At 38.5% G+C, this 25,955-nt stretch overlaps 1 protein-coding gene across 2 annotated transcripts in view; it reads right to left on the reverse strand.

Moving 5' to 3' along the window:
• MPPED2 (metallophosphoesterase domain containing 2) overlaps window positions 1-20,060 on the reverse strand; it is a 200,545-nt gene extending 180,485 nt beyond the window's left edge. Inside the window, exons 1-2 of one of the 2 annotated variants that reach the window (XM_003773661.4) lie at window positions 19,697-20,060; window positions 13,462-13,711 (exon numbers count right to left, since the gene is read on the reverse strand). In XM_003773661.4, coding sequence (XP_003773709.1) covers window positions 13,462-13,589 — 128 coding nt within the window. In that variant the 5' untranslated portion in view covers window positions 13,590-13,711; window positions 19,697-20,060. Of the gene's footprint in view, window positions 1-13,461; window positions 13,712-18,424; window positions 18,728-19,696 lie in introns of those variants that run through there. The other variant, XM_031942731.1, reaches the window with a different exon arrangement.
• Window positions 20,061-25,955: the final 5,895 nt, after the last annotated feature.

A 25,955-nucleotide genomic window follows, 5' to 3' on the forward strand; every position in this document is an offset into this window, starting at 1 on the left:
CAGAGACAAAGAGAGAAGAAGGCTGGCTGGGTTGATGGATAGATGAGTAGAAAGAAAAGCAGATAGACAGAATATTTATTAAGCACTTATATATTAGACACTGAGACAAAAACATCTCCCTCCTTACTTTGGACAGGTATGGGACTACATATGCAAAATGTTTCATTTCCTGATGGATGTAATCCTGTGCTGATTGGTTTTACTTAACCATTTTATTTACATGTGGGGAAAGCCAATTTGGTAGATGTAATATTCAAACATAATGATATAAACATAAACAAAGAAATCAATAAAACTTTAAAAAGGAATCTTTCAAACTAGGATAATATATGAGGATGAGGTTAGCAAGCATTGGTATTTCTATTTAATTTTATTTATATCTTTTGTAATTCCATAAAAATAGGTGCTATTAAAATAAAAAATAGACACTAAAACCTCTGTCTTAATCAGTGGTCCTCAAACAGTTGAAATAAATGAAATATTCAAGAAAGTTTGACAAGTTAGTTAAAATATTGCATTCCTGAGAGATAAGCACACATATTAGGTTTTAAGCAATACAGAGAAGTATTCCCTGAGTCATTGGGCTGCATACAAGTCACCCTTGGACAATAAGGTAATTCATTATGGGAGGGGGAGAAGTATAAAACAGTCTTAAAACTTGGCAGGTACAAAACCTAAATACAATTCAAGCTTAAACAACTCAGTTAATAGCCCACATCCCCAATGTACAATGTACTAACTTTCAATGGAAAAATCTTGAGATATCAGTATCAACCAATCCTGAAGCACTTATTAAGAATTTACCGCAGGCCAGATATGGTGCTAAGCATCAGGAATACAAAGACAAAGCAAAAACAACGCTAGCCCTCAAGGAGTTTTCCCTTCCCCAGGAAAAATGTGTGAGTGTGGGGGGAGGGCCAGAGAAGGAGAGAGGGGAGCCTTCATCTCCTATGTCCCCCATAGGCTGGAAGTTCAGTCACGGCCCAAAGGCTGCCGCCTTTGCTGATTAGCATAGAAACTTTGACCTTTCTCCATTTCTGACCTGGGCTGATTTGGTGATCTCCACTCTGGGGGGGGGGGGGGGGGGGGGGGGGGGGGTGGGGGGAGGAGACGGGGGTGTTACCATATTGGTATTGGACTTAGTCTGGCACTCTCCCTCTTCCTCCCTCCCCCCATTCACTAATGTTTTTCAGCTGAGCTTCATTAAGACATCTCTGTAGTCGTTTGTCCTGCCCTTTGTCCAGGATGGCTCTATTTGTTTATAAAGTGGCTTGTTCTTCCTGTAGAAAATGGGAGTTCAAGTAAAATCCATTAATGGCTGGAAGCCTCATTTTCATTCCACACCTGACAAACCAAACACTTCATAAAGGCCGCTGGGTAACTGGCTCTACTTTTGAGTCTGTCTGGATTTTTCTTAACAAGCTTTTTTTAAGCAATATCAGCTAAAAGCAATAGGCTCTAGGTTGTTCATTCTCTGTCTCTGTCTGTCTCTCTCTCTCTCTTTCTCTCTCTCTCTCCCTCCCTCCCCCCCCCCTCTTTCTTGTCTCTCTCTCTCTTTCTATGTCTCTCTCTCTCTCTCTCTCTCTCACACACACACACACACACACACACACACACACACACATTTACTTCATAATTGTGGCCTGATGAGATCGTCCTGAAAAGCAGGCTCAGGATGGAAAGTTAATTTTTTACTCAAATGGGGATACAAATCACTAATGCAGACCAGAACTGGATTGCAAACATTCTCTCAGCAAAATAAAATAAAAAGCCTTTGCAGAATTAATAGGATCTGACTCAAACCAGTCTGGGGAGTGGGGAACACAACTTCCCCTGAGCTAGTTACCAGCTAGACCCCCACCTCCATCTTTTGTCCATAGAAAAAAAAATAAACTTTTTCCTTGAGGAAATATTTCCAAACAGCCCCTTTCCCACCCCCTCTCCCCTCCAAAGTGCAGAATTTATGGTAACAGATAATTAACAACAAATGACAAAGCATCTAAGCAGTAAAGGGCTTTGGGTTCCCTTGCCAAAATGATGGTATTAAATTCCAAGATAAACAAAGAAGTGTGCCGCCTGCCATTAACACTAGGATAGGGTCAGGATGGAGGAATGTAAAGCAGTTCCCCAAACACCATCAAGGGTCAGTTTGGGCGGTGGGACAACTTCCCAGTGCTGTATTATTTCCAATCAAGACTCAGATCAACTGCTACTTCCAACACGAGGCTTTTCTTGATTTCCCCACCTTCCTAAAGTTTTTATTCTCCCTTCCCCTAACCCTAACTCAAAAATGACTTTGTAAATATCCCACATCTTTTAAACAGTGCACAAGTTGTTTTAACATCATGAAGATGTAAGGTCCTTGAGGACAGAGCCTGTTTCATTTTTGTCTTTTCATTCCCAGGAACTAGAACCATCCTTGACACATAGTAGTTCTATAATAAATGCTTGTTGAACAGTAAGTGCTCAATAAATGTTTGTTAAATGGATTCCAGGGAATCTCTCAGAAATTCCAAATTCAGATCAGAGAGAGAGACAGAAAGACAGTGTCAGAGACAGTCTATATCCAATAGAATAGACAAGAAAATTAGGTTGATTCTATAACACATCCATTTGATCTGATTGTTGGTATCAAGTTAATGTGCAGAGATACACAGAAAGACACTAGATATTTTCAAAATATATTCCATGTGATCAGAAGTAATTTGCTGACTTCTCCAATCTATCACCAAATACCAGGAACACTTTAAATATCAAAATTATAAAATTTTCAGCATCCAAATACATCTAATGATATCTTTCTCTTAAATTTACCCTCCCTCATCCCCAGAGTCTTGATAGAAAACTTTCTTCAAGAATCCTTCCTCAAGGGTGTGTTACATATATATTGTTACCAGGTACCGTTACTATGTATGAAACTATTCCACTTGCTTCCTTTAATATCTTTTGAATACATTTGGAGAAGTTAGACAAGTGGTGAGGGGAAACACTAAAAACCTAAGATAAATATGCCTCACCAAATACCGCTACAAATGAGTAAAATGCTTTTTTTTTTTTTTAAGGAAATTAGTATTGGGAAAAAGATAGCCAAGGTCATGTTACTACTAAGGGGTGTAATGGATAGAACACTAAACCTGAAGTGAAGAAGACCCAACCTAAGACACTTCCTAGGTATGGTGCCTGGGCATTTCAGCAATTATCCTATGATTTCCTTGATTTTCTCAACTGTAAAATGGGGATAATAATAGCATCTGTCTTGAGGATCAAGTGAGATATATGTTAAGCACTTGGCACATATTGGCTACCATATAAATACTGTTTATATATATATATATATATATATATATATATATATATATACACACACATATATATATATATATATACACACACACACACAACACACACACACACACACATATAAGTACCTGCCCCTCCCCATTTTACAGATAAGGAACTGAAATCCAGAGTTCATACAAGGTTATATAGTCCAATATTAACAAGATAATAAAGACATATTACTTAACAAAGACACACTCTTTTCTTTAGTTTCCTTCCAAAACATGTATGTTCATAGAATACTTTTAGCTAAGTATTAAGTAAGAATGGAAAGCTAGATATGTGATTAGTCTCTATAATTGATAAGAGTAATGATGACGATGATCAGATGCCGTCAAGTTTGCAAAATGTTTTACATAGGTTATTTCATTCAACAAGGAAGCCATTTCATAAGAAAATTGAAATTGCAAACAGTATAGTAGAAAACATCTTCTATTCCATATTTAGGCCAAGAGAATCCTTCTCAGTATTAGAATTTTAGACCTGGAAGAAACCATAAAATCTAACTCATCAATTCTCAAAGTGTGATCCATGGACTCTTTCTGTGGATTATTTGCCTATTAAAATACTCCTCCATTTTCAAATTACATATGTGTATGAGGAAAGATTTTCTTCATATATTTTGACCAAAACAAAATATTACAACCGATTGAACTCAGAAGTAAATATATATTCTCCCATCTTCTATTAAGCTACACATTACAGAAATTTGAAAAAAAATAAGAAAACAATGTCTTTATTAAATTTCTTTTGTTTGGGAAAATATAGTTTTTCCCTTAGAAAATATATGATTTATTTTCATTGGTTTTCTTCTATTTTAAATTGAATAAATAAACATTTTAAATTATCAGCTTTAATTTCTAATTTGATTGAAACATTGCTATATGTAATGTAAGTAAACAAAAGTTCATCGGGTCCTAAATAAGTTTTATAACTGTGAAGGGATCCTGAGACCTAAAGATTTGAGAATCTCCTGTAGAGAATGTTACCTCAAAGAAACATGGAGAAATTATTGAACATCCAACTGACCAGAGACTTCTGCCCTCTGAGAGAAAATCACTAAACAAAAGAGCAATTGTCTGATTCATTCTGATTCCTTGAACACCTCCATATCTGGTACATGAAGCATAGGTTTTTGCTTTTTTCCTAGCAATATCCTCATCTTCATCATTGTTGTTTTTATTATATTTTTATTGTATCATTGTTGTTATCAGAAAGAGCTCTATGACTTATTCTAAATTCTACAAATGTTATCAAACACATAGTGTTTCGGTTTGTTGTTGTTTTTTATTGTTGTTGCTACTGCTATTATTTTCGAGACAGGATGGGTATCCTACAAAAGGATATTTACTTGCATGCTCATACCCCAGGATACAAGTTTGAAAATAAAATCTCTAGAGGAAAAAACCCCAAAAGAATCTGAAAACCAACTGATATCATAGACAGTAAATATACCAAAACTTTTATTTCTGCAGCATTGGTATTTCCACCTGGACCCAGATACCAAGCATTTTCATTTTTACAACATAACAAACATTCCTGTCCAAAGAAGTGTGGGTGAATTTTTCAGGAGCATTATGGAAAACCAAAGGAACGGAGAACATACCAATCTAATTGATAAAGAAGGAGAGGCAGAAAGGAATGATCAAAAGAAAGGCTCACCAATAAAATAATCTCCGAAATCTGGGGGAAAGGAAAAAGCCAGATTCTTCCATTATACATATAGAAAAGCAGCTGGACTATCCCAGCATCCTGCCTTAAAGGCAGGAAGACACGTTTCAAGTCTAAAAAACATATGCTGCCTGGTGGTATGACACTAGGCAAGACATTTAATATCTCAGTGACCCGGGAAACTTTGTAAATTGCAAGGTACAGATGAATCATCCATATGTACCTGTGGAGGGATTTCCCACATCAGTGAAATTAGAGATCTAAATAACAAGAAAAGAAAAAGAAAAGGATACACAATTTTTTAAATTAGAACTTGCTACCTATGACATGGGCACTTTGAGAAATTGTTGGTTTCTGATTATTTCGAAATCATCTTTCCAGACATGATATTCTAGTTCTGGAAAACTAAAATCTAAAATTAGCACCTCCACAGTACACCCTCTATTGTGTGACTGATTTGGCTGGCTTTGGCAGTCGCATATTGCGATTAAGATGTTCTGACACAAAGATTAAAAAATAATAACAAAATATATTTGGGAGAGCATGGCATGGCAATCTGATGATTCTTTCTGAATTTAAGGAGAGACATTTTCAGGTTTTACACACCCACATGTATTTTATGTGTGTGTGTGTATACATACATATATAGATATATAGATATATATAGCAACCTTGCTTGCACTTTTAATCTTGATAACAGAAGTTGGAAGTGCAGCAGAAAGAAAGCAAGATTTGTTTTCTGAGGATACGTGCTCAAATCTAGTCTCTGCTCTGACATTTATGTCTTGTATAACCTTGGTTGAGTGACTTCATGGCTCTATACTTCAGTTTCACTCATGTGAAAAACGAGAGCATTGCACTTGATGATCTCCCTGGTCCCTTTCTTGAGCTACCATTCTTTGAATATGAATCCAAGAGCTCTGGGATCAAATCCTCCTTCAAACACATACTGGCTGTGAGACTGTAGGCAATCTCAATTTCCTTAATTATAAAAATAAGATAGTAGCCATAAGAGTCAAATAAGATAATGTACACAAAATATTTTACCAACCTTAAAGTGTCACATAGATATGAGCTGTTGTCATTTACTGAATAATCACTGAATTTATTGCTTCACTCCCTCATTTCTAAAATCAGTTGATCAAGTATATATTAAAGAGCTCACAAAGTGTCAGGACAGCCAGGCAACCACACAAAAATGGTGTGTCCTGTTACACAACAAAGCTGAACTTTGAAATCCAAAAGACTCCAATGGGGGGATTTGTAGGAGAGTGGGATCTAATTTGGTGGTGCTTTAAAAAAAATGCTGGAACACAAACAAAGAAATCCACAGTAAAGGAACAAAGTTAGCTCTGAAACAAAGTCTGACTGTCATGGACCATAAGGCGTATCCCCCATGGAGCATACAGGGAAATATTTTTTTTTTAAGAAGGAAAAAATAGAAAAAATATCCTGTGTTTATGTATGACTGAATCCAAGCTAAAAGGGGGCATTGAGAATCTCCAAGATGAATAAGAGATTGGAAACATTAAGGAGAAAATTATAGTCATGCTAATGCCTAGTGCAAAAATAAATTGTAGTGATAAACACAAGCCATAGCAGCTCACCAGCAACAAAGAGTCGAATATATGTAGAGTGCTCTAAAAAGAAGCAATGGCATCCAACACAAAAACTCCCAAAAGTTGCAAATTGTTCATAAAAATGTGATGTTTCAGAGTTCTAGATTGGTGATAAGGGTATTTTGTTGTTACCATACCACCAAACCTTATATATTGATGATAACCTTCCAGATTGCAGCTAATGTGGGTTATTTTTCTATCCCAATCATTTATTACCATCCTTCATGATCTCAAAATACTTACATGATACTTTTATTTTCGACTTCAAGGCAGCAAGGTTGCACAGCAGATAGACACTTGGGGAAACGAAAACCCAAGTTTGAATCTCCCCTCCAATATTTACTAGCTACGTGACCCTAACTGACAACTTCTCTCTGCCTCAATTTCCTCATCTATTAAATTGAAAGTAGTAATAGAACATAATCACAGGGTTGTTGGAAAAATGAAATGAGATATTGATAAAGCACTTTGCAAACCTTAAAGAACTCTATAAATATAAACCAATAATAATATTTTCTGTGCTATGTTTTTGTTTCCCTGAGATTAACTGAAGAGAGAATGAGCTGAGGTTTACCTGGGATAGATACATAGACTTTGGTCTGCCTCATTGGAGGGAATACCCACACATCTCCATGAGATCAGCACTTCTCTGGAGTTTGGAAGGACTTTTTGGTTTACAGAGAGACCAAAAGAGAAAGATGAGGTGATTCATACTCTCATCATCTTTTAATTTCTTTTAAACACTGAGATCTTTTATAGTAAAGGAGAAGAAAAGTCTAGAATTTGGACATTCCTCAATAGGACAGTGAAATGCTTTGTTTTTCAGAAAATAGAGATTTTAACTCATCTTTTCTGATTTGATTTGTAGATTCAAAACTGAAGAACATATCTGATAGTATCTAGTCTTAATTTCTCATCATAAAATGATACAAGTGAAGCAGAAGGAGATTCCAGGAACTGCCTAAAGTTCCATAGCTAGTCAATAGGTGAATTTGGACTAGAATTCAAGTCTTCCAAATTTCTAGTTTATCATATCACTATATCAAGAAGGGCCATTTCAGGGAACTTTGGAAGAGTCACTTCCACTACACTTTTAAGATAGACTTCCACCCATCCTTCAATACTGATAACAAATGGAAATTTCTTTGAAATTAGTGCCACATAGCTAGGGAATGAAGAGATTTCTCTACAGTTTTCTGCTTTAGTGTCCATTTCCTTCTAATGGTAAAGTACATTTGGACAATCTCAGAGGATATAGTTTGAAAGGCAGCCCTATGAATGGTAATTCAAATATATGTATGTATAAAATATATACGTAAACATATACAATATATACATATATAATACACATTTTATATATGTGTATATTTCATATGTATTATAAAATATGTATGTATAATATGCATTTGCATATATATGTATATAAATACATACCTATATACATAAATATATATGTGTATATATTTTCAGTTTTATATCTATTCAGTATAATTATATGTAAATATCTTTTAATCTGGACCTATTTGTTTCATGGGTTTAATGAGTTCAAAACTGGAAAATTTCTTCCATAAATGCAATTTATCCATATCTTTTGGTCTCGGTTTCCAAGAGCACTGAGAAGGTAAATGACTTACTCAGAGTCACCCACTCAGTATGTGGCAGATATAGTATTTGAAACTAAGTTTTCCAGATTCCTAGACCAGGCCTGTAACCAGTTACCTACACCTGCTGTATGGAGAATAATAATATTAACTTGTTTTGTGGAATACTTTACAAAAACATTTTCCTCACACTGCTGTACAATTACAAGTGCTATTTCCATTTTACAAATGAGAAAAGTGAGACTCAAAAAGGTTGTTAAGATTTACCCCAAATCACATGTCCAGAGAATGTAAATATAAGCTTTGAACCCATCTTCCCTGATCCCAAGTCTAGAAATATTCTCAGTATATAACATTATCTACCTTAATTGGATAAATAAGAAAGTTAAAGTTTCACTCCATCAAGTAAATTTGTTTAAGTCATCCACTTCCTCCACACACATTCTAGAAACACTATGAAGACTAGCAATTTGAAATTGTTCTGAGAAGACAGGATAATAGCTCTATTATTAGTTTTCTTAAAAGGAAGGCTAGAACACCCCAAAAGAACCATATTTCAAGCAATTTTTCATTAGCCTACTGATAATCATTAGTTCCACATAGAGCATGATACTGTTTTCTTAAGTCAAAATATCAAAATTTCTTAAAATGTATCAGGAAGACATTTAAGTTAAGTTCTTCCTATGATCACGAGTATCACGAATAACAACTCTTTTCATTATAACATTCACTGAGAAGACTCCAGGAAAACCAAAAGGGTTGGACCCAAATCAGTTAGAATGGGAGATGGAAACATATATGACTCAGGGAGCTAAGCACACAATGGGTGGATTACACCTCTGAGTCATTGATAGATCAGGAGAAGAGGAAGAGGATAAGGAAGAGGAGGAATAAGAGGAGAAAGAGGAAGAGGAGGAGGAAAAGAAGAAGAAAAAGAAGAAAGAAGAGGAAGAAGAAAAAAAGGATGAGGAAAAAAAGAGGAGTAAGAGGAAGAAGAAGGAAAGAAGAAAGAAGAGGAAGAAGAAAAAAGAATAGGAAGAGGAAGAAGAAAGAAGAAGAAACGAAGAAAAACAACAATAACAACTTTCTCAGGCAAAAATCACAAAGCTTCAAGCTTAGCCCTCTCGGATTCTGTTTTGTAGGCTATCAAGCATTTTTCTTAAAATTAACAGAATGAGGCACACTAATATGCACAAAGATTTTAGTCTAGGTGTCCTAAATGATTCACTTTTGAAATCAAAGAGTCAAAATCAAGAGGTAAAGTTTCCAGAGAAATTATTGGAGAAGAAAAAAGTTGTTCTTAGAGGCATGGAGACCTAGCTTGATTCCTGGTGCTATGTCATAGCTACTCTTAAACTTTCTTAAACTATTTCTCCAGACATAAAGTATGGAGATCTAAAGCATCCAAAATATTCGATGGAAAATCAGATGCTTATGCTTTCTAGTTTTAGAGTTAGAAAGGGCCATAAAGGTCATCTGATCCAACCCCCTCATTTTATAGGTGAGGAAACTCAAAGCCTAAGAAGTAGATTGTTTTGCCTAAGGTCACACAGCTAATAGTAAACTGTAGATCAAATTCCCAAGGGACAGCTGGGTGGCACAATGTTTAGAGTGCCAAGCCAGGAACCAGGAAGACTCAGCTTCCTGAGTTCAAATCTGGCAGACACTTTGCAATTGTGTGACCTTGGTCAAGTCACTTCACCCAGTTTGCCTCAATTTCCTCATCTGTAAAATGATCTGGAGAAGGAACTGGAAAACCACTCCAGTAATCTTTGCCAAGAAAACCCCAAATTGAGGTTGGATACAACTGAAAATGATTCAATAACACAAACAAAGAGATATTCAGACTCGGGTCCTTTGACTTCAGAGACAGATAAAACTCAGCTGTAACAAAGGGATATCATTGCAAAATTGAGCTTTTAGTAAAGGAAATATTAGCCATTTCTAAAAATTAAAATCAACGCTCTCATTTAGGTACTTAACTCAGTAATTTACTGGAATACAACTAAGAAAAAGAGAAATCTAAATTCAAAGAGAAACCCAATAAATTCTTTAATATTATTATATGGACCTCATCCCAAAACCATGAAGATACAGACCTCTCCAAATGAAAACTCTCCCATTATTTCCTTCTGAATGTATAATCAAACAAATAGTTAATACATGTGGAATATTAATGATATTCTCAGAAATATAGCTTCTAATCCCAAGATAGAGCTGGAACTAGAAGTATTTGTAAGGGGAATTGGGGGAAGGGCAGGGTTTAGCTCTGAGAGCTTCATAAGATTTCTTGTTGAAGGATAGTTCTACTTTTTGAGGGAGGGACAGAGATGTGGATACTATTAAGTTTGTAAGTGACTATAGGAAGAAGAAATAAGCCACCAGAATGGTGCTCTTCACACCTTCTCAACTTCCTTGTCCTTATAGCTCTTCCTTAATTATAACTGAATAAAAGAACTTAAAATATAGGAGTCAAAAAAAGTTGATCAACAAATGCCATTTGTTGTATGTCTTTCAAATGAGTTGTACAGGTAGATAATCTGAGATCAAGGGAAGAAAAAAGGATAGTGGGATGAAACAGTAAAGGAAAGCTATCTGAGAGATAATAAATTTAGGGTTGGGTCTTGCATCAGAACTGGGAATTTGACAAATCAAGAGGAAAAAAAGAGAGATCAGAACTACATAGAACACAGAGAAGGTTCAGATCTGAAAATTCACAAAGAATAGTGAAGAAGTCAATATGATAGAAGCTGAGGAGAAAATTGGGGACATAGCAGAACGCCAACCATATGAGTTTGTTAGGATGTGATAGAAAAACAATTGGGAGTGCTGAAAATCACAAACTGTATGTTTCAAGCAGTTGATGATTATGTGATTGCTATTTGACATAGACCAGAATAATTCTCAACGCAGATGAATCTCAGAATGTGCTTATTGCTTTTACCAATTGTGACTCAAGCCCCACCCACTAATAGCTGTGTGACTCTGAGCAAGTCACTGAACCCTACTTGCCTCAGTTTCCTCATCTGTAAAATGAGCTGAAGAAGGAAATGGCCAACCCCTCCAGTATCTTTGCCCAAAAAAACCCAAATGGGGTCAGAATAACAACAAAATTATCTATTATTAAGAAAGATAAGGACTATATCTGTGATTTTATTAGCATAGGGAACTTCCAAGTTAAGAAGCTCCCTCTACCAATGCAGACTGGAACCTTTTCTACTACTTAGAAAACATCTGTAAATTAACTGTACAAAGTCATACAGCCAATAAGTCAGTGGCAAGATTTGAATCAAGGACTTATCTGATTTTGAAGCTGGCTCTCTATCTATTATGCCTCTTGCCTTTCATACTGGTTGAGGAAGGACAAACAAATGGAAATCCTCAGGTCCCAAGTTCTTATTCGGCTTCCATAAACCAATTTCTAAGAGCTTTACCCAATTTCCTCTTGCCTTAACATCCCTGACTGGGACTAGAGCCAGCAAAATTCTTGGCGATTTTTGAATGAAGGGTGCCAAATATGTGCAAAACAGAGCTCTAATAAAACCCAAATTCTGACTTCTACATGATGTTATACCAAATACTAGAGAAAAAAATGTATGATTTTGAATAGTACATTATGATCCCCAAATCATGTTGAAGAGGTCATGTAATCTTACTCACTCATTTTACAGATAAGAAAACAGGCCCAAACAGGTAAAGTTACTTAGCAATGTCACGCAGATAATAAGTGAAAGAGCTGGGACTTGTCATACATCTTTCGGCTCTAACTCAGTGATAGAAAGTCCACAAATCTACTAGAATGTTTATGTCTTATTTAGGGGAAAAAACAGCTAATCAATCAACAGGTAAGCTTTGGTCAGCCTGAACATTTTCCTTCCAATGGCATAAATTAAGCAATTTCCAAAACCAATTTAAAAAAAAAAAAAAACCCAAACACTTCTGATTTAAAGGGACCCAAAATATTTTAAAATACACAGTGCTTGGGAAAGATTTTAATTGCAGCCTTTCTTTGCAAGGATTTTGCATGTGCCTGCTATTTTAGTCTCCTTGTTCTGCAGACATCTCATCACAGGTAATAGTGTCAGCTATGGAGATTATGCCCACAAAGCAAAATCTTGGTATTCTCACCAAGTCTCCAGGGTCAAGGAAAACACCTTTTTTTATTTTCTTAGTGTGTCGAAGTTTAAAGGGTTTTTATTTTACCTTTTTGTTTAAAGGCCAAAAAAAGCAAAGACTAAAGAAAGCTCAGGACTTAGCGGGTCCTAAGTTTGATTCTACCCAGTGTGGACTAGGCAGGAAAGCAGATTTCTAACCTCTCTGATCTTGGTTATATAACTATCTTTCAAGAGCTTCACTCCAACTTTGAATCATTCATTCATATCAAGCAAGGGGAAGGGTCTGACCTAGTGGACATAAGGCCTTGAATAAATAACAGGGAAGATGACAGTCTGCCTCATTCTGATGGAGCTCAACATAGCTGAGGGGGATTCTGAAGGAATTTAGTAAAATCTCAAGTATCCAGCCAGGTCGGTTAAGGACGCCAGGGTTCAAAATTACATTTGGCTCTGTTAGTTTTCAAGCCTAATTTCCCATGTTACTTTGAGGGAGTGAGGGGGAAGGAAAGGTCTGAGGGAAGGGCACTGGTTTTTGAGACTAACTGTTCCAGAATTCCCTAATCCTTTGTCCCCTTTATTGTTAGTGGAATGGGGCAGGCCAGCACACTTTCTACTCACCAAAGGAAAGACAATGGATTCAGTAATCACTGGACAATTGGTCTCAATTAGGCCTATTTCACAGCTGAATGTAAAGGGGAATGGGGGGAGGGAGGAAGGAAGAAGCAGGACTGTATAAATGTTAAATAAATATGCTATTTGTGGGAATGGTGGGGTGAGGGGGAATCTACCCATTACTGTGGAGGAAATCAAACTTCCAATCTTAGCTCCAGCACTGAGGAGTCATGTGAACTTGGACAAGTTACTTCCTTCACCTGCCTAATTGCTTTATAAATTGCCCAGGGATGCAATTTTATGTGAGGAAAGGATATTGGGGAAAAAGAAGGTGAGAGATTCAAGTTATTGATCACCAAACTGTTTTGCCTAACTTTATCCTCCCTGACGTAATTCCCTAATTTTGTTTTTCCTGAAAAGTTCTCTGTTATTTGCTGAGATTTTTAAAAATTGTTTTCTTTTCTTGAAAAAAAAATTTTTAAATAGATCATGAGAAATACTTACATATGTACATGTGGAGGCTGGAATCTGCTCTGGTTGATGTTGTAGTGAGTGAAAGCCTGGGTTGGGTTTGAACTGTATTCATCCACGGTGATGGTGACTTTACCTTGAGAAGGGATCCCATGTGCCATCCTTCCTCCTTATAGTCATGAGCAATTCACAACTTTCTGGAGCAAAGGATGGGGGCAGGCATTGTGTGTTGCAGCCAAAGATGGGACCCGAGGAGGGACTTACTCATCAAGGCCGTGAGTTTCTGAAAGCAAGAAAATAAAAAATAAAATAAAATAAACTTCACTAAAAAAAAACTTCCAATTTAAACCAATGTGGTGAGAGAAAAATCCTGCCCCCAAATCCAAGTTTTCATGGCTAATTGTGGTAGTCAACCTTGGGAATCAGGGTTAATTCTATACAAATACTAATTTTCCAACTCGTTTTTCCTCTTAAAGCCAATTTTGTGGGGCCGTTATTCAAAACAGGACACTTTGGGCTACAACCAGATCATCTCAAAGGTGAATCCAATCTTTCATTTTAACTGTACCACTTATATGAATGACCAATATGGACACATTCACAACTGAGGGTGAACCTAATTTTTTAAAGGTTCATATTTTACGAGTCTCTTACTAATTTTTTTTATTAGCCCTAAGATTTTATTGATATAAGAAACTCCTAGACTAGGAAACTCCTTCTATTAATGCAGATCGGCACCAGCCAGGCAATTTAACAGAATTACAGAGTTGCCTGGGGCTCTTAAGAGATTAAGGGACTTGTCCAGGGTCACCCAATCACAGGTAGAACAGGTCTTGCTAACATTGACCTCACCCTTCCATGCCATTAAACTACATGCCTCTTTTGTTTCCAAATATTTACACCCAACTGAAAACCCTGAAATTTATGAGGTTACATCTTGTTTACAAGTGTCTGCACAGAGGAATAACTTAAATGGTTTTTCCTTATTGGATTAATTTCAATTTTTCTCTTGACATCTTGAAGCTCAATGTTCCCCTGGGATACATGTAATAAAACAATGAATGGAAAATGCTGTTTCATTTTTATTTAGATAACTGTGTGTACACATAGGCACACATATATGTAGATATATATGTGTGTATATATGTATACTTCCATTGTATGTATATGTGCAAGTATACATGAGTATATGTGCACTTTATATTGAAGGACATCAGGAACTGAAGCATAATATGCAACCTAGTTAAGTAGTGTCCCACTTGTAAATGCATGCATGCTACCTCTCCTCATAGAGTAGTATACTTTCTTCTCTCTATAAAGATATCTATAATTTCATTAAGTTAATGGGAATACCATGGGCTCACTCAGCAGGAAAGTAAAACATACTCATGCTTGGTCCACCACTTGGAATGTACCTGTCACCTAGGACCCCTGTAAAAGTTGTGTGTGTGTGTGTGTGTGTTGAGAGGACAGAATACCATTATTTCATATGTAAAGTATCTAATTCTGTAGTACCTAATTCTCGATGCTACATAATTGATCATCAAGTTTATACACTTGGGGAAAGACTGAAGCAATGCCTTCTGGTCTAAAAATGGTGATATATTATGCTCTAATATCAGAAAGGGTATCTGTCTGTGTTTGGCTCAGAGGTTGGTAGGTATATTTTCACAAAGCAAAATCCAGTCCCAAACTCTTGAAATGGGTCAGAGCTCCAGACCAAACATACACACACACACATTCAGAGGGCAATACGCCTTCTACTTGTTCTAAGCTCCTCGATTCAAAGCGTGCTTGCCATGTGTTCCATTAAGGCTTCGGCAGTCTTTGCTGGGATCTAAAAAATAATATTTAGAATGCTAAGATTGGATTTAAATTTGGCATAGAACACCTCAAACACCCTGCAAAAGGCAGATGGTTTGCCATAGGCCATTTATTTTATTATTTTACAACCCCAGGCCTGTGTAGCCTTCCATATGCTATCTGGGCTAAGACATTCCACAGCATTCCACTCAAATCATTTGCCTCCTTCCCATTAGCAAAGCAGGCTGAATAACATCCACCTTGCCTGCTCTACTACTAGGCAACCACAATGTCCCTGCCAAGAGATGAATCACTTGTGACTTGGCATCTCATAGGGACCAACATCTCAGGGCTCTCTTTCTGTGTCTCTGTCTCTTTTTTTCCTCCCTCCGAGTCTCTCTCCTGACCTTCCCATCGGTCCCCCCGAGGCTTTCGGGAGCACTGACAAAAAGGCCCATCACTTTCAGACTCAAACTTGGGTCCCTATTGGTGTGATGTAAGAGATCTATAAGAACTGCTTACAAATGATAATGTCGCCAGTCTCCATACCAAGTTTGCAGCTGTTTCCTTAACTTCCCGTTACAATTATATTTTGCATAACAGTAACATGCAACACCTGCTTGAAATTGCAGTCCTGCTCTAAGTACTGTAATTCTCTTTTGAGATACAAAGTAGGAAGACGCTATGGAGGGAGAAGCTGCATAATTGCACTGTACGGCAAAGTAAATACAAATGGAAACATCTTCCTGTTACAAAAATGACTGTCATTAAAAAGAATGTTAGCCATCAAAGCTCGGAGGAGGAAAAAAAAAATACACATTTTCATACTGTGGGAACTTAGTACTTGCATAAATTAAAGAGTGCTACGAAAATTACATGCAATTCTTATTCTTCACCATCAGATCCTATTGTGTAACATACAGAATGTAAAGAAGCAAAGGAAAACCGTCATTTTTGCCCAGCCTCCTAAGACCTCTGAATAAAACAGTTTGGCTTCCTAAGTCCAAGAAACAGCTGAAATGTTACATCTATTTCCTGGGGAGGTAACTTACTAATTAAAATGAATTATACATAGCTTTTTTAAATATTTAGGAAGCAGCCTGCAGTAGTTACCACATCCCCTGTCCCTTCTAGTCTGCGAACATTTTAAAGGTGCAAAGAGAGATAACTTAGATGAAACAGAAATCATTTGCCCTCTTTCAAAGGGGCAGCAGAATCCTGACTTCACCTCCACAATCTTCCTCTGATGGGCGAACATTTGTAAATTTCCGTACCTCTGCCCTCATGAGCCAAATAGAACATCCTTTCATTAGTACAAGCAAGACCATGTAACTAGCAAAGGCTGAATGGGTGGCTACAGACTCATTTGAATTTGTCTCCACTGTGTTCTTTCTTCAAATGTCTTATCGGAACAGTGCACCTGCAGCGTCTATCTCCTTTAATCTGGAGTCCTTTGAAGAGGAGTGTCAGACTGAGGCAGAAGGGAAGACTTCAAAACTTTCACAGATACCCTTATAGACAGGAGAGAAAAGGCTCATTTCTACTCCCCATTTCTCCCCCTCCCCAACAACTGGGTGTTCACCTCAGCACCTTCCCATGAAGCCATTTTCTAAAGAGCAAGGATGTGTATTGAGGTTCCCCCAAAGTCTCAGAAGCAGAAACAGGGTACAGTGCCCATATCTAACCTCAGGGATGTATCAAAAGTTATTATGTGACTGTTAGAATAGCCATTCACCCATAGCATATTTAGAAAGCAGATTCACCCAAACAGCAGATTTTTGCTCTTTTTTTCCTCACTTAAAGACAGTCAACATTCATTTTGTTCACACTAACACATCCACTCCACCCTACCCCCAAAAGGAAAACAATAGTTTATAACGATAAGCCTAAAGAAAAATAGAAAAAGGTATAGAGGCTGCCAAAAGCTTTGTGCTGGTGCCTGCTTGATTATCTCTCTTGGAAAAAAAAAAAAATCATGTAAGTCTCTTTCCTATTTCCTAGATAGCATTCACTTGTATTCTTCGGTTGTTCAATAAGGAATATTCATTTTCAGAAATCTGGTCAGCAACCCTTTTGAGTAATTAAAGAATTTATAATAGGGGTTCATCCCCCCCAAAAAAAATCAACAACTTCTACTCAGGAATAGTACAAGTGAGAAAGGGACAACACTTTGGGCACTGTACCTGTCCCAGCCAAGAAAGGGGATTATTTTCTTCCCCCCCCCCCCCCCCCCCCCACGAGAATGTCAGGGGGAGAAGAGACCCAGCAACAGCCCAAGATTTTACAAGCAACTTTCTCCAGTTTACTCCCTATCCCATTTCGGTCCCTAATTATTTCTTTTTCTTAGCTCTTTCAGTGCTTCAGTAAGACCCACACCAAGGATGCTCATCCACCTTCGTCGGGTTTGCGCTCACAGCTGGAGAAGCAGAAAGTTAGACAGCTGGAGAGAGGAACCAAAGCTTTCTTCCCCATCCCTTACTCCTAAAGATCTCACACACACACACACACACACACACACACACACACCCCTGAACTTGTATCCAGCGCCAAACATACCGTTGGCACACTCGGCGATATTTTCCTTTAGAAAGAGAGAAACCTCAAAATTTGGGGGGGTTTGAGAAGGGTTGAAAATATAGGACTTCAAAGGGAGGAAAATCTTCCCTGACCCCATGGTCAACATACACAAAAAAATACACAAACCAAACCCACACACAACACACACACCACCCCCCCCCCCCCACCCCACCCACTCCCCTTTCCCCACCTCCTCTCCGGCCCCGCCGCGCCCGCCCAAAAGGGCTCCCCCCTCCCCCCTGTGGCACTCCCGCCTTGGGCTGCCCCCTTTTTTGGCACCCCCCCTCCCCCACCCCCGGTTGTTGGCCACCCCCCTGCTTGCACCGCCCACCGGGTTTTGTACTGTCCCCCCATCCCTCCCCCCCCCCCCTTTGTCCCGTGGGTGGATGCCCCGGCCCCAAATAGCCCTGCCCCCCACCTCGGGAAACAAGTCCCTGCCCCCCTGCCTTCAGGAGCGAGAAGAAGGGCACCGCAGCCGACCTTTGCTGGGGATGTAAAGGGCCTGAGAGAAGGTGGTCATCTTTTTTCTCGCAATTAAAGTTTTTCCCAGCCAGTTTTTGTTCGTCCTCAGTGTTTCTCAATCAATGCACCTTTTCTGGCCCACATTTAGACTTACATGTGATGGGGGTCGGAGGTGGTGGTCGGAGGTGAGAGATGAGTTACGTTGTGTAGTTGACCCCGCGACAAGGGGGGACCCCGGCTCCTCAAAGCCTTTGTGTATTTCGTCTCATCCCCCTACTCCCACCCCGGTATCTCCACCTCCTCTTTACGGGAGAAAAAAAAATAATAATTGCCCTTTCCACCTCCTAGGCCGCAAGACCCTGGATTTGCAAGGTTTCCTAAAGCCTCCTCCGCTTAACGGGGCCCCGACGCGAGTAACTCCAGTTTCTGAATAAAAAGAAACAATCCTTCGCGATTTATACTTTTCTGACCCCCACCCCCACCCCTTCACCCCCAGCTGTGGCTCGTTCCAGCACCGGCGGAGGGGGCGGGGGAGGCGGCGGAGGAAGGAGTGAGGTTAGGGCGGAGGGGAAAGGGTGAGAAAAAATACACACACGCATGCACGCACGCACACACACACACACACGCAAACACACACACAGCCACAGACACGCGCGCGGGGCTCCCGGCACAGAGCCGCACAGCCCCCCTGTTCACAATGCCTGCCGCTCCCGGTTAGGCGGCTTTTCCTGTAACTGTACTTTGCATTCTGCCCCCCCTGGATCCGCCGCCGCCGCGGCCGCCGCCGCCGCTGTTGCCTTGGTCTCCGGCAAACACAATGCACCCCGGCCTAGCCCGGCCGTGCTCTAACATTATAACCCCGAGACTTTCTAGTAAACAGGCAGCCGAGCCAGCATCCCCACCCCCCATCTCCTCTGCCTCTCGCCGCGACCAAATCACTTCCCTTGCAGTGCTGACTGCCCCCCTCTCCTCCCCGCCAACCCCCTTTCTTCCCCTCACCCCCTCCGTGCCACCCCCGATAGGAGAAAGCCACCCTGGAGAGGTCGGGGTTGGGGGCGGGGGGGCGCGTGGAAGGGAGCGAGAAAATGGTTAGTGGGGGAGAAGACAGCTCCTAAAAATAATTCTCTTTCACTCCTGGAAAACAAAACCTCTTTAAACGTTTATTCCGAGTCATAAAAAATGCACTAAAGTCGCCTTATTGTTATTATTTTAAAGAGCAAGCTAGGAGCAGACGCTGCCTGCTGCCTCAGATCCAGCCCGATCCTCTCCTACTTGTACATGACAAGGCACCTCTAACCCGCGGCTTTGTGTGTGTGTATTTTTTTTTTCCCCTTCCTTTCCATCTGATTCCACCACCACCACCCCCTCCCTTCCCCTCCTTCCCCGCTCCCTCCCACCCCCACCCCCCTCTAACGGGGTAGATTACCTTTCTCTGGCTGGGATGTGGGTCTTGGAGATGCCTTCAGTGCTCTGAAAGGAGCCGATCCATAGGGGACTTGGACAGAGCTGGTTAGAGACAGGGAGAGAAGGAGCCAGGGAGAGAAGCAGAGAGGCGCTGGGAGGTGGAGGTTGGGGGAGGCAGGGCAGAACCTTCGACCCTGGAGGTCCCACCGGCTGGCTGCCTTGGAAATGAGAGGGAGAGAGGGAATGAGAGCAGCCTCGATCTGAGGAGAAAGAGAGCTAGGGAGAGAGGGAGAGGGAGAGAGGGAGAAGGAGAGCGAGAGGCGAGCTGGAGGAGGGAGCAGAGCAGTGCAGTGACAGGGACTGCCACTGGGGTCAAGAGAGCAGAGCACCAGGAAACAGGGCGGCCAAGAAGCTGTGTGTGTGTATGTGTGTGTGTGTGTGTGTGTGTGTGTGTGTGTGTATGTGTGTGTGTGCGCGCACACCCAGACACCCAGACACACACACGCCCCGCCAGCTCCTCCTGCAGACTCCCACTTCACTTCCCCCCACTAGGAGAAGGGGGCCAAGGCTTTCCTCGGCCAAAGTGCCGCTCTCCTCCCCTCCGAGGGGAACCTGGGGGAAGAGAAGGGGAGGGGGAAAGGGCTCCGAAGGAGAGAAAGGCGAAGAGGAAATCTGCTCTCTGCGGTCTCAGGTCAAAGGAGGCAGGAGGCAGCTGAGCAGCAAATTCATAAAAATAAAAATAATAATAATATTGGGATTTTAATTGAAAAAAATAACCAGGGCGGGAAATTATCAAGCTGGGGAAATAAGGAAAATTCGCTCTTCCCCACCCCCAAGGGTATTTTCTGCAAAGAAAACACCCAGCTCTGGACCCAGTGTAGCTGGCAGGCCCCTTGGCACCTCCCCAGTCCACCGAGGCATCCACTGGGGCTGCTTGAGAGGTTCAAGCAATACTCGGATAAATGAAAGCGCCTGTAATTTTTTTTTCCTTCGATCTGCTATGAATTCTTACCTTGCGAAAGGGCGGCTTCCCTTCCTCAACCCCTTTTCAACATACACAGTCCTGTATTTTTTGTGATCCTACAGTTCCTCATGTGTGTATCATTTTCCTTCATGAAGAAAAGGAGGGAAGGGGGGGGAGAGAAACTGATATCTACATTTTTTTTCCACTTGCAGAAATTAAATCAAGATCTCAATTAGAAAGGGGAGAGGCTAAGAGTCTATTCCCACTTTGGCATTTTGAAGTCTATTTTCTCCTTCATTCATAATCCCTTGGGGGGTGGGGGGGAAAGGCAACTTAGAAGTTTTCTTGGCTACATTTTTTTTAAAGGGAGACTTTCAGATCTGCATGCAAATAGCATGAAGGAAGGAGAAAGAAAGAAAGAAAGAAAGAAAGAAAGAAAGAAAGAAAGAAAGAAAGAAAGAAAGAAAGAAAGAAAGAAAGAAAGAAAGAAAGAAAGAAAGAAAGAAAGAAAGAAAGAAAGAAAGGGAAGGAGAGAAAGAGAGAAAGAAAAGGAAGGAAGGAGAGAGAGAGAGAAAGAAAGAAAAAAGAAAACCTTGATTGTAGAAGAAAAGGGAGAAAACATTCTTTGGAAACTTGGTTGTGCTGGGCTGCCTGTGAAAGATGAGTTGGCCCTGTGATGTGATGCCATTGTCAGAGCTGAGTATTTGGATGACAACCAGGGCTTCTAATTCCTTTCCAGAAGTCAGACTCAAAGATCTAGACATTCTCCAGAGAGAAATCCAATGTATGTGTATGTGAGAGAAGTGTGCTAAGTATACTATATGACAACTGACCAGACAATCAGCTGAAATTATTCCCCCAGAAAATAAAAAGGGATCTTGTCAGCTCTGAGTCTGTGGCCTTCAGCTGTAACATGAATTTATTTTCAGGTTCATTTTGGGGGTGGTGTGATCACCAGTAAAAAGATCAGACTTCACCTGCAAAAATCATTCATGAAGAAGAAATCCCCAGCCTAACAACTAAGGAGAAAATTATCACAATCTTCATCTTTTGCACTGAAGTAAAGGGAAAAGTAACCACTACATGGTTGGGAGAGCCAGAAATAATTTTTCTTTGGGCATTTTTGGAGGGGTGTTGACTAGTGTACAATTAGATGAGAATCAAAGTTTCAATACTGTCGAATTTAGTTGGAAGTGAAAGTGCACTGATTTTTCCTGACTGGTAGAAACTCCAAGAACCAACAAAATAGAACAACAGACAGCTCTAGGTACGTGCTTTTTGCTTTTTACAATCTAATAAGGAATGATCTCTTGACTGGATTCAAGTTTTAGAAGTAATACATCTGCCCAGCTCAAGGTATGTGTGTTTGTGTAAATACATGTATGTATGTGTGTGTTTGTATGAGTATATCCTAAAATCCTTTTAAAGGAACTAGCTTGATTATTATTATTTCTTTTTACTTAGTCATTCCCCAGGAAAGGGGTCAGTTAAAAAAAAAAATTGTCATCAGTCAATCTTACTTTTTACTAAGTCATTTAAAAATTCCAACCAAATTGTGCATATAGAATCTGCTAAAAAGCATATATATATATATATGAATATATGTGTATATGTATTGTGTGGTCATATATGTATGTGTTTGTATACATATTTGCATGTATGTATATATAAATATATATGGGCATGTGAGTATATTATTACCCAGAGAACAAGTATAGTGATATTATATTTTCTTTTTATTAGCTCATTTTATGCAAAAAAAAAATTTAAGGCTTAGTAAAAACCAAGTGAATGAAATCTTAATCAGCTGGTGAATTATTCTTAATTTGATTTTTCTATTTGAGAAAAATTAAGGCACTCGGAAATTTGGCAACATGCCTTATTTAGTAGATATTCATGGTGGAAAAAGGAAGACTTCATTTTCTGTTTCTGTTACAACCAGGATTTATTTGTATTGGAAAGGAGAAGTATTGACCATTTAATTTAGATGATAAATTTTGATTTTGTACAGTCCACTTAAAATAAAATAACAACAACAAGAATATGAAGAAAATTAGGTGAATAAATGAATCTGAATAGTAAATGAAAGGGCAGGAGTGAATCTGTAAAGCATGGCTTTATGTTAAGATAAGCTTGAATATAGCATACATAACTATAGCTACACAGTCGAGGCCTAACAAAACATGTATAAATTATTTTGCTTTGATGCTAGTTTTAAAGCGGGGAATTTTAAAGGGGGGGGGGGAACTTCATGTACTGTGTTCCAATTGTTATAGGCTAATTTTTAAAAAATAAGTTCTACAACTATGTATTAACAATTTCTTTATTATAATGCAATTATTTTGTTGTTTATAAAACAATCCTAAGAATATTTTTTTTAAAAAAGTCAAATGTCAGAATGACGGTTGTCTCAATGAAAACCATATAAATTGTGTCTTTATAAGGCACCTAAGTAGAAATGTTCATTCAGAAATTTGATTGAAGTCAGGAAAAGTGACTCTTGGTGTCCTAATTCAGTGCCTTTCAAAATATCTTTGACAAATACATTCAGTAAAGAAAAATTCTCAATAGAGAATTGATTAGGAGAACTTGGGGAATGAATCTTAAGAAATATGTTGAAGGCTCCTTGGCCTTTGGGCTTGAGTAAGTACACCCCACCCATCAGTCCCACCAACAATATTGTGTTATTGGATGAATCAAATCAAACTAAGTCCCATCTTATGTTCTTATTCTTACTGACTGACATTTTTATTGAAATCACTGGAACTGCAGAATCAGATAGGGAAAAGGCAGCTTTTCTTATTTCTCCTTATCCTGTAACTAATCTACATTTTTCTAAATACCTAAAATAAGGTAAATCTCCAAAATGGAGGTTTCTAAAACCAAATGAAAATAGAGTCCATAGAACAATTCACCAAAACAATTATTAGTCTACCATGTTCTTTTGCTAATTTTCAATAAACTGTTTTCTGTTTTTTTCTTCCTTTCTTTTTTGCTTCCTTCCTTTCTCCTTTCATTCCTTCTTTCCTTTTTATGATCCATTAACTTTTCCTTTTCTTACTCTCATTCTCTCCCTTCATTCTCTTTTCCTTACTTTTTCTTTTTCCTTCTTTTCCTACCTCCCTACCTTCTTCCTCCCTTCCTTCTTTCTTCCCTCCCTGCCTTCTTCCTTCCTTCCCTTTCTTCCTCCCTCCCTTCCTTCCTTCCTTCCTTCTTTGTCTTCTTTCTTTCTTCTTTCCTTCTTTCCTTCCTTTCTTCCTTTCATTCTTTCTTTTTCTTTCATTCTTTCTTTTTCTCTCTTTCTTTCTCTCCTTCCTTTCTCTCTCTCTCTCTCTCTCTCTCTCTCTCTCTCTTCACAGAATTCATCAAGAAAAGGACTTCTGTTTTTTTTTTTGTTTGCCTCATGTTTACCTAGCTCAGTGATTGAAACATAGTAAGTGCTAGCAAATCTGTAATGAACAGATAAATGACGTATCCAATCAAATAAATTGTAAAAGAAAAAAATCTTTTGTACTTTACAAGCTTGAAATATATATATATATATATATATATATATATATATATATATATATATATATATATATATATTTAAAGTTCAACTTAAAGATATCAATACAACATTATCTCAAGATTCTGGACAAATACACAGTCATTCCCTTTCACAAAATTTATGATTTCAGAAGTTTCATTTAAAGTCTTTGCAAACATAGCATCATCCATAACACTGAGACTTAGAGAAAGAAGGGAAAAAGAAACTTTTTCATATAGTCAAAGGAAATGAAAGATTTGTCTCTCCCTTAAAAGCAGACATTTAAAAAAATCTGACTACCACAAGTGTTTTTTATGATGTGTAATACCTTCGGCAATATGCAAAAAGAGGGGAGGAGGGATAGACATACTATTTCAAGTTTACAAGAGTAACCTTGCCAATAAATACACATCAAAGTACTCTTATAATTGGTTCAATTCTTTAAGGAATCCTTGAAGAATTCTTCAAATAAAAAGAAAATTTTCTGTTCTCTTGTATTCAATCAGTTAATGTAACACTCAAAGTATTCATACCACATCCATACCTGATGGGTAAAAAATTGCAAAGATAGGCACAGTAGAAAAAGGTTGAAATTATTTTTCAAAGGCATCATCCCATCAGAACCTCTAAGATTGAATTTAGCCAGGCAAAATGCTCACTGAAAAGAGAAATACTGTATATTTGTTTGCAAAACAAAACTCTTTTGCAAAATGGTAACCAAGTCATATACTTAACCCTTTTATGATACTAAATTGATCTAATAGAAAACATGTTTCAAACAAGAAGTATTTTTTCAGTGTCCATCATATGCAATGCTTTCTACCAGCTGACTAAAGATAACTAACTAAAATCATTTCTGGAGATGAATAAGGATGATTTTTTAAAATATAATAATGAAAGTGGCACCTTAAAGTTTGTAAAACACACACCCACATACAGATATACATGCATACATGTATATAACAAATACATATTATTCAGTATTATATATGTGTGTATATATATATGTGTGTGTGTGTGTATACGCATACATTGTATTCTTAATAGAGCAAGATGTTAGTTTAGAGTGGGCCCCTTTTTTTTTTTTCTTATTGTTAAATTGTTTCAGACTCTTTGTGACCCCATTTGTGATTTTTTTGATGTAGATACTGGAGTGTTTTGTCATTTCCTTCTCCAACTCCTTTTATAGATTAGGAAACTGAGGCAAAAAAGGGTTAAATGATTTGCTATTGGTCACATGGCTATTAAGTATCTGAGGCAAGATTTGACTTCAGTAAGATGAGTCTTCCTGTCTTCAGGCTTGACGCTCTATTCACTGTGCCACCTAATTTTACTAGTATCAATGAATCCTCATTGGGTCTGCCTAGATCTATGGCCTCCTGTCATATTGGGCATTTGCCCAATTGACTTAAGTGGTAGAGTTCAGCCATAGCTTTAGATAATTTTGTTATTGTAGAAGGAGTTAATATCTTCGAAACATACATCAAAATAACCTAGTTTGGGAAATTTAAATGTAGGGAACCTATAAATACTTCACCAAAAAAAAGTTGTTTTGTTTTCCTGGTTTAAGAAGCCATTCATTCATGGCTTCACACAAATCAATCAAATGTCTTCACATGCCTGATACTATTTAGTTACTAGGGATACATAAGTGGACATTCTCTGCCCTCAAGAAGTTTCTATTCTACTGGAAAAGAGGAAACATACTAATTCTTTAATAGGATTTTTTTTCTTTTTATTCAAAGAAAAAACATTGAGTTTTCTGATCAGTAGAGCAAAGGCGATTAG

Source organism: Sarcophilus harrisii, chromosome 6 (genome assembly GCF_902635505.1).
Source record: "Sarcophilus harrisii chromosome 6, mSarHar1.11, whole genome shotgun sequence".
In the NCBI taxonomy this organism is placed as follows: domain Eukaryota; kingdom Metazoa; phylum Chordata; class Mammalia; order Dasyuromorphia; family Dasyuridae; genus Sarcophilus; species Sarcophilus harrisii.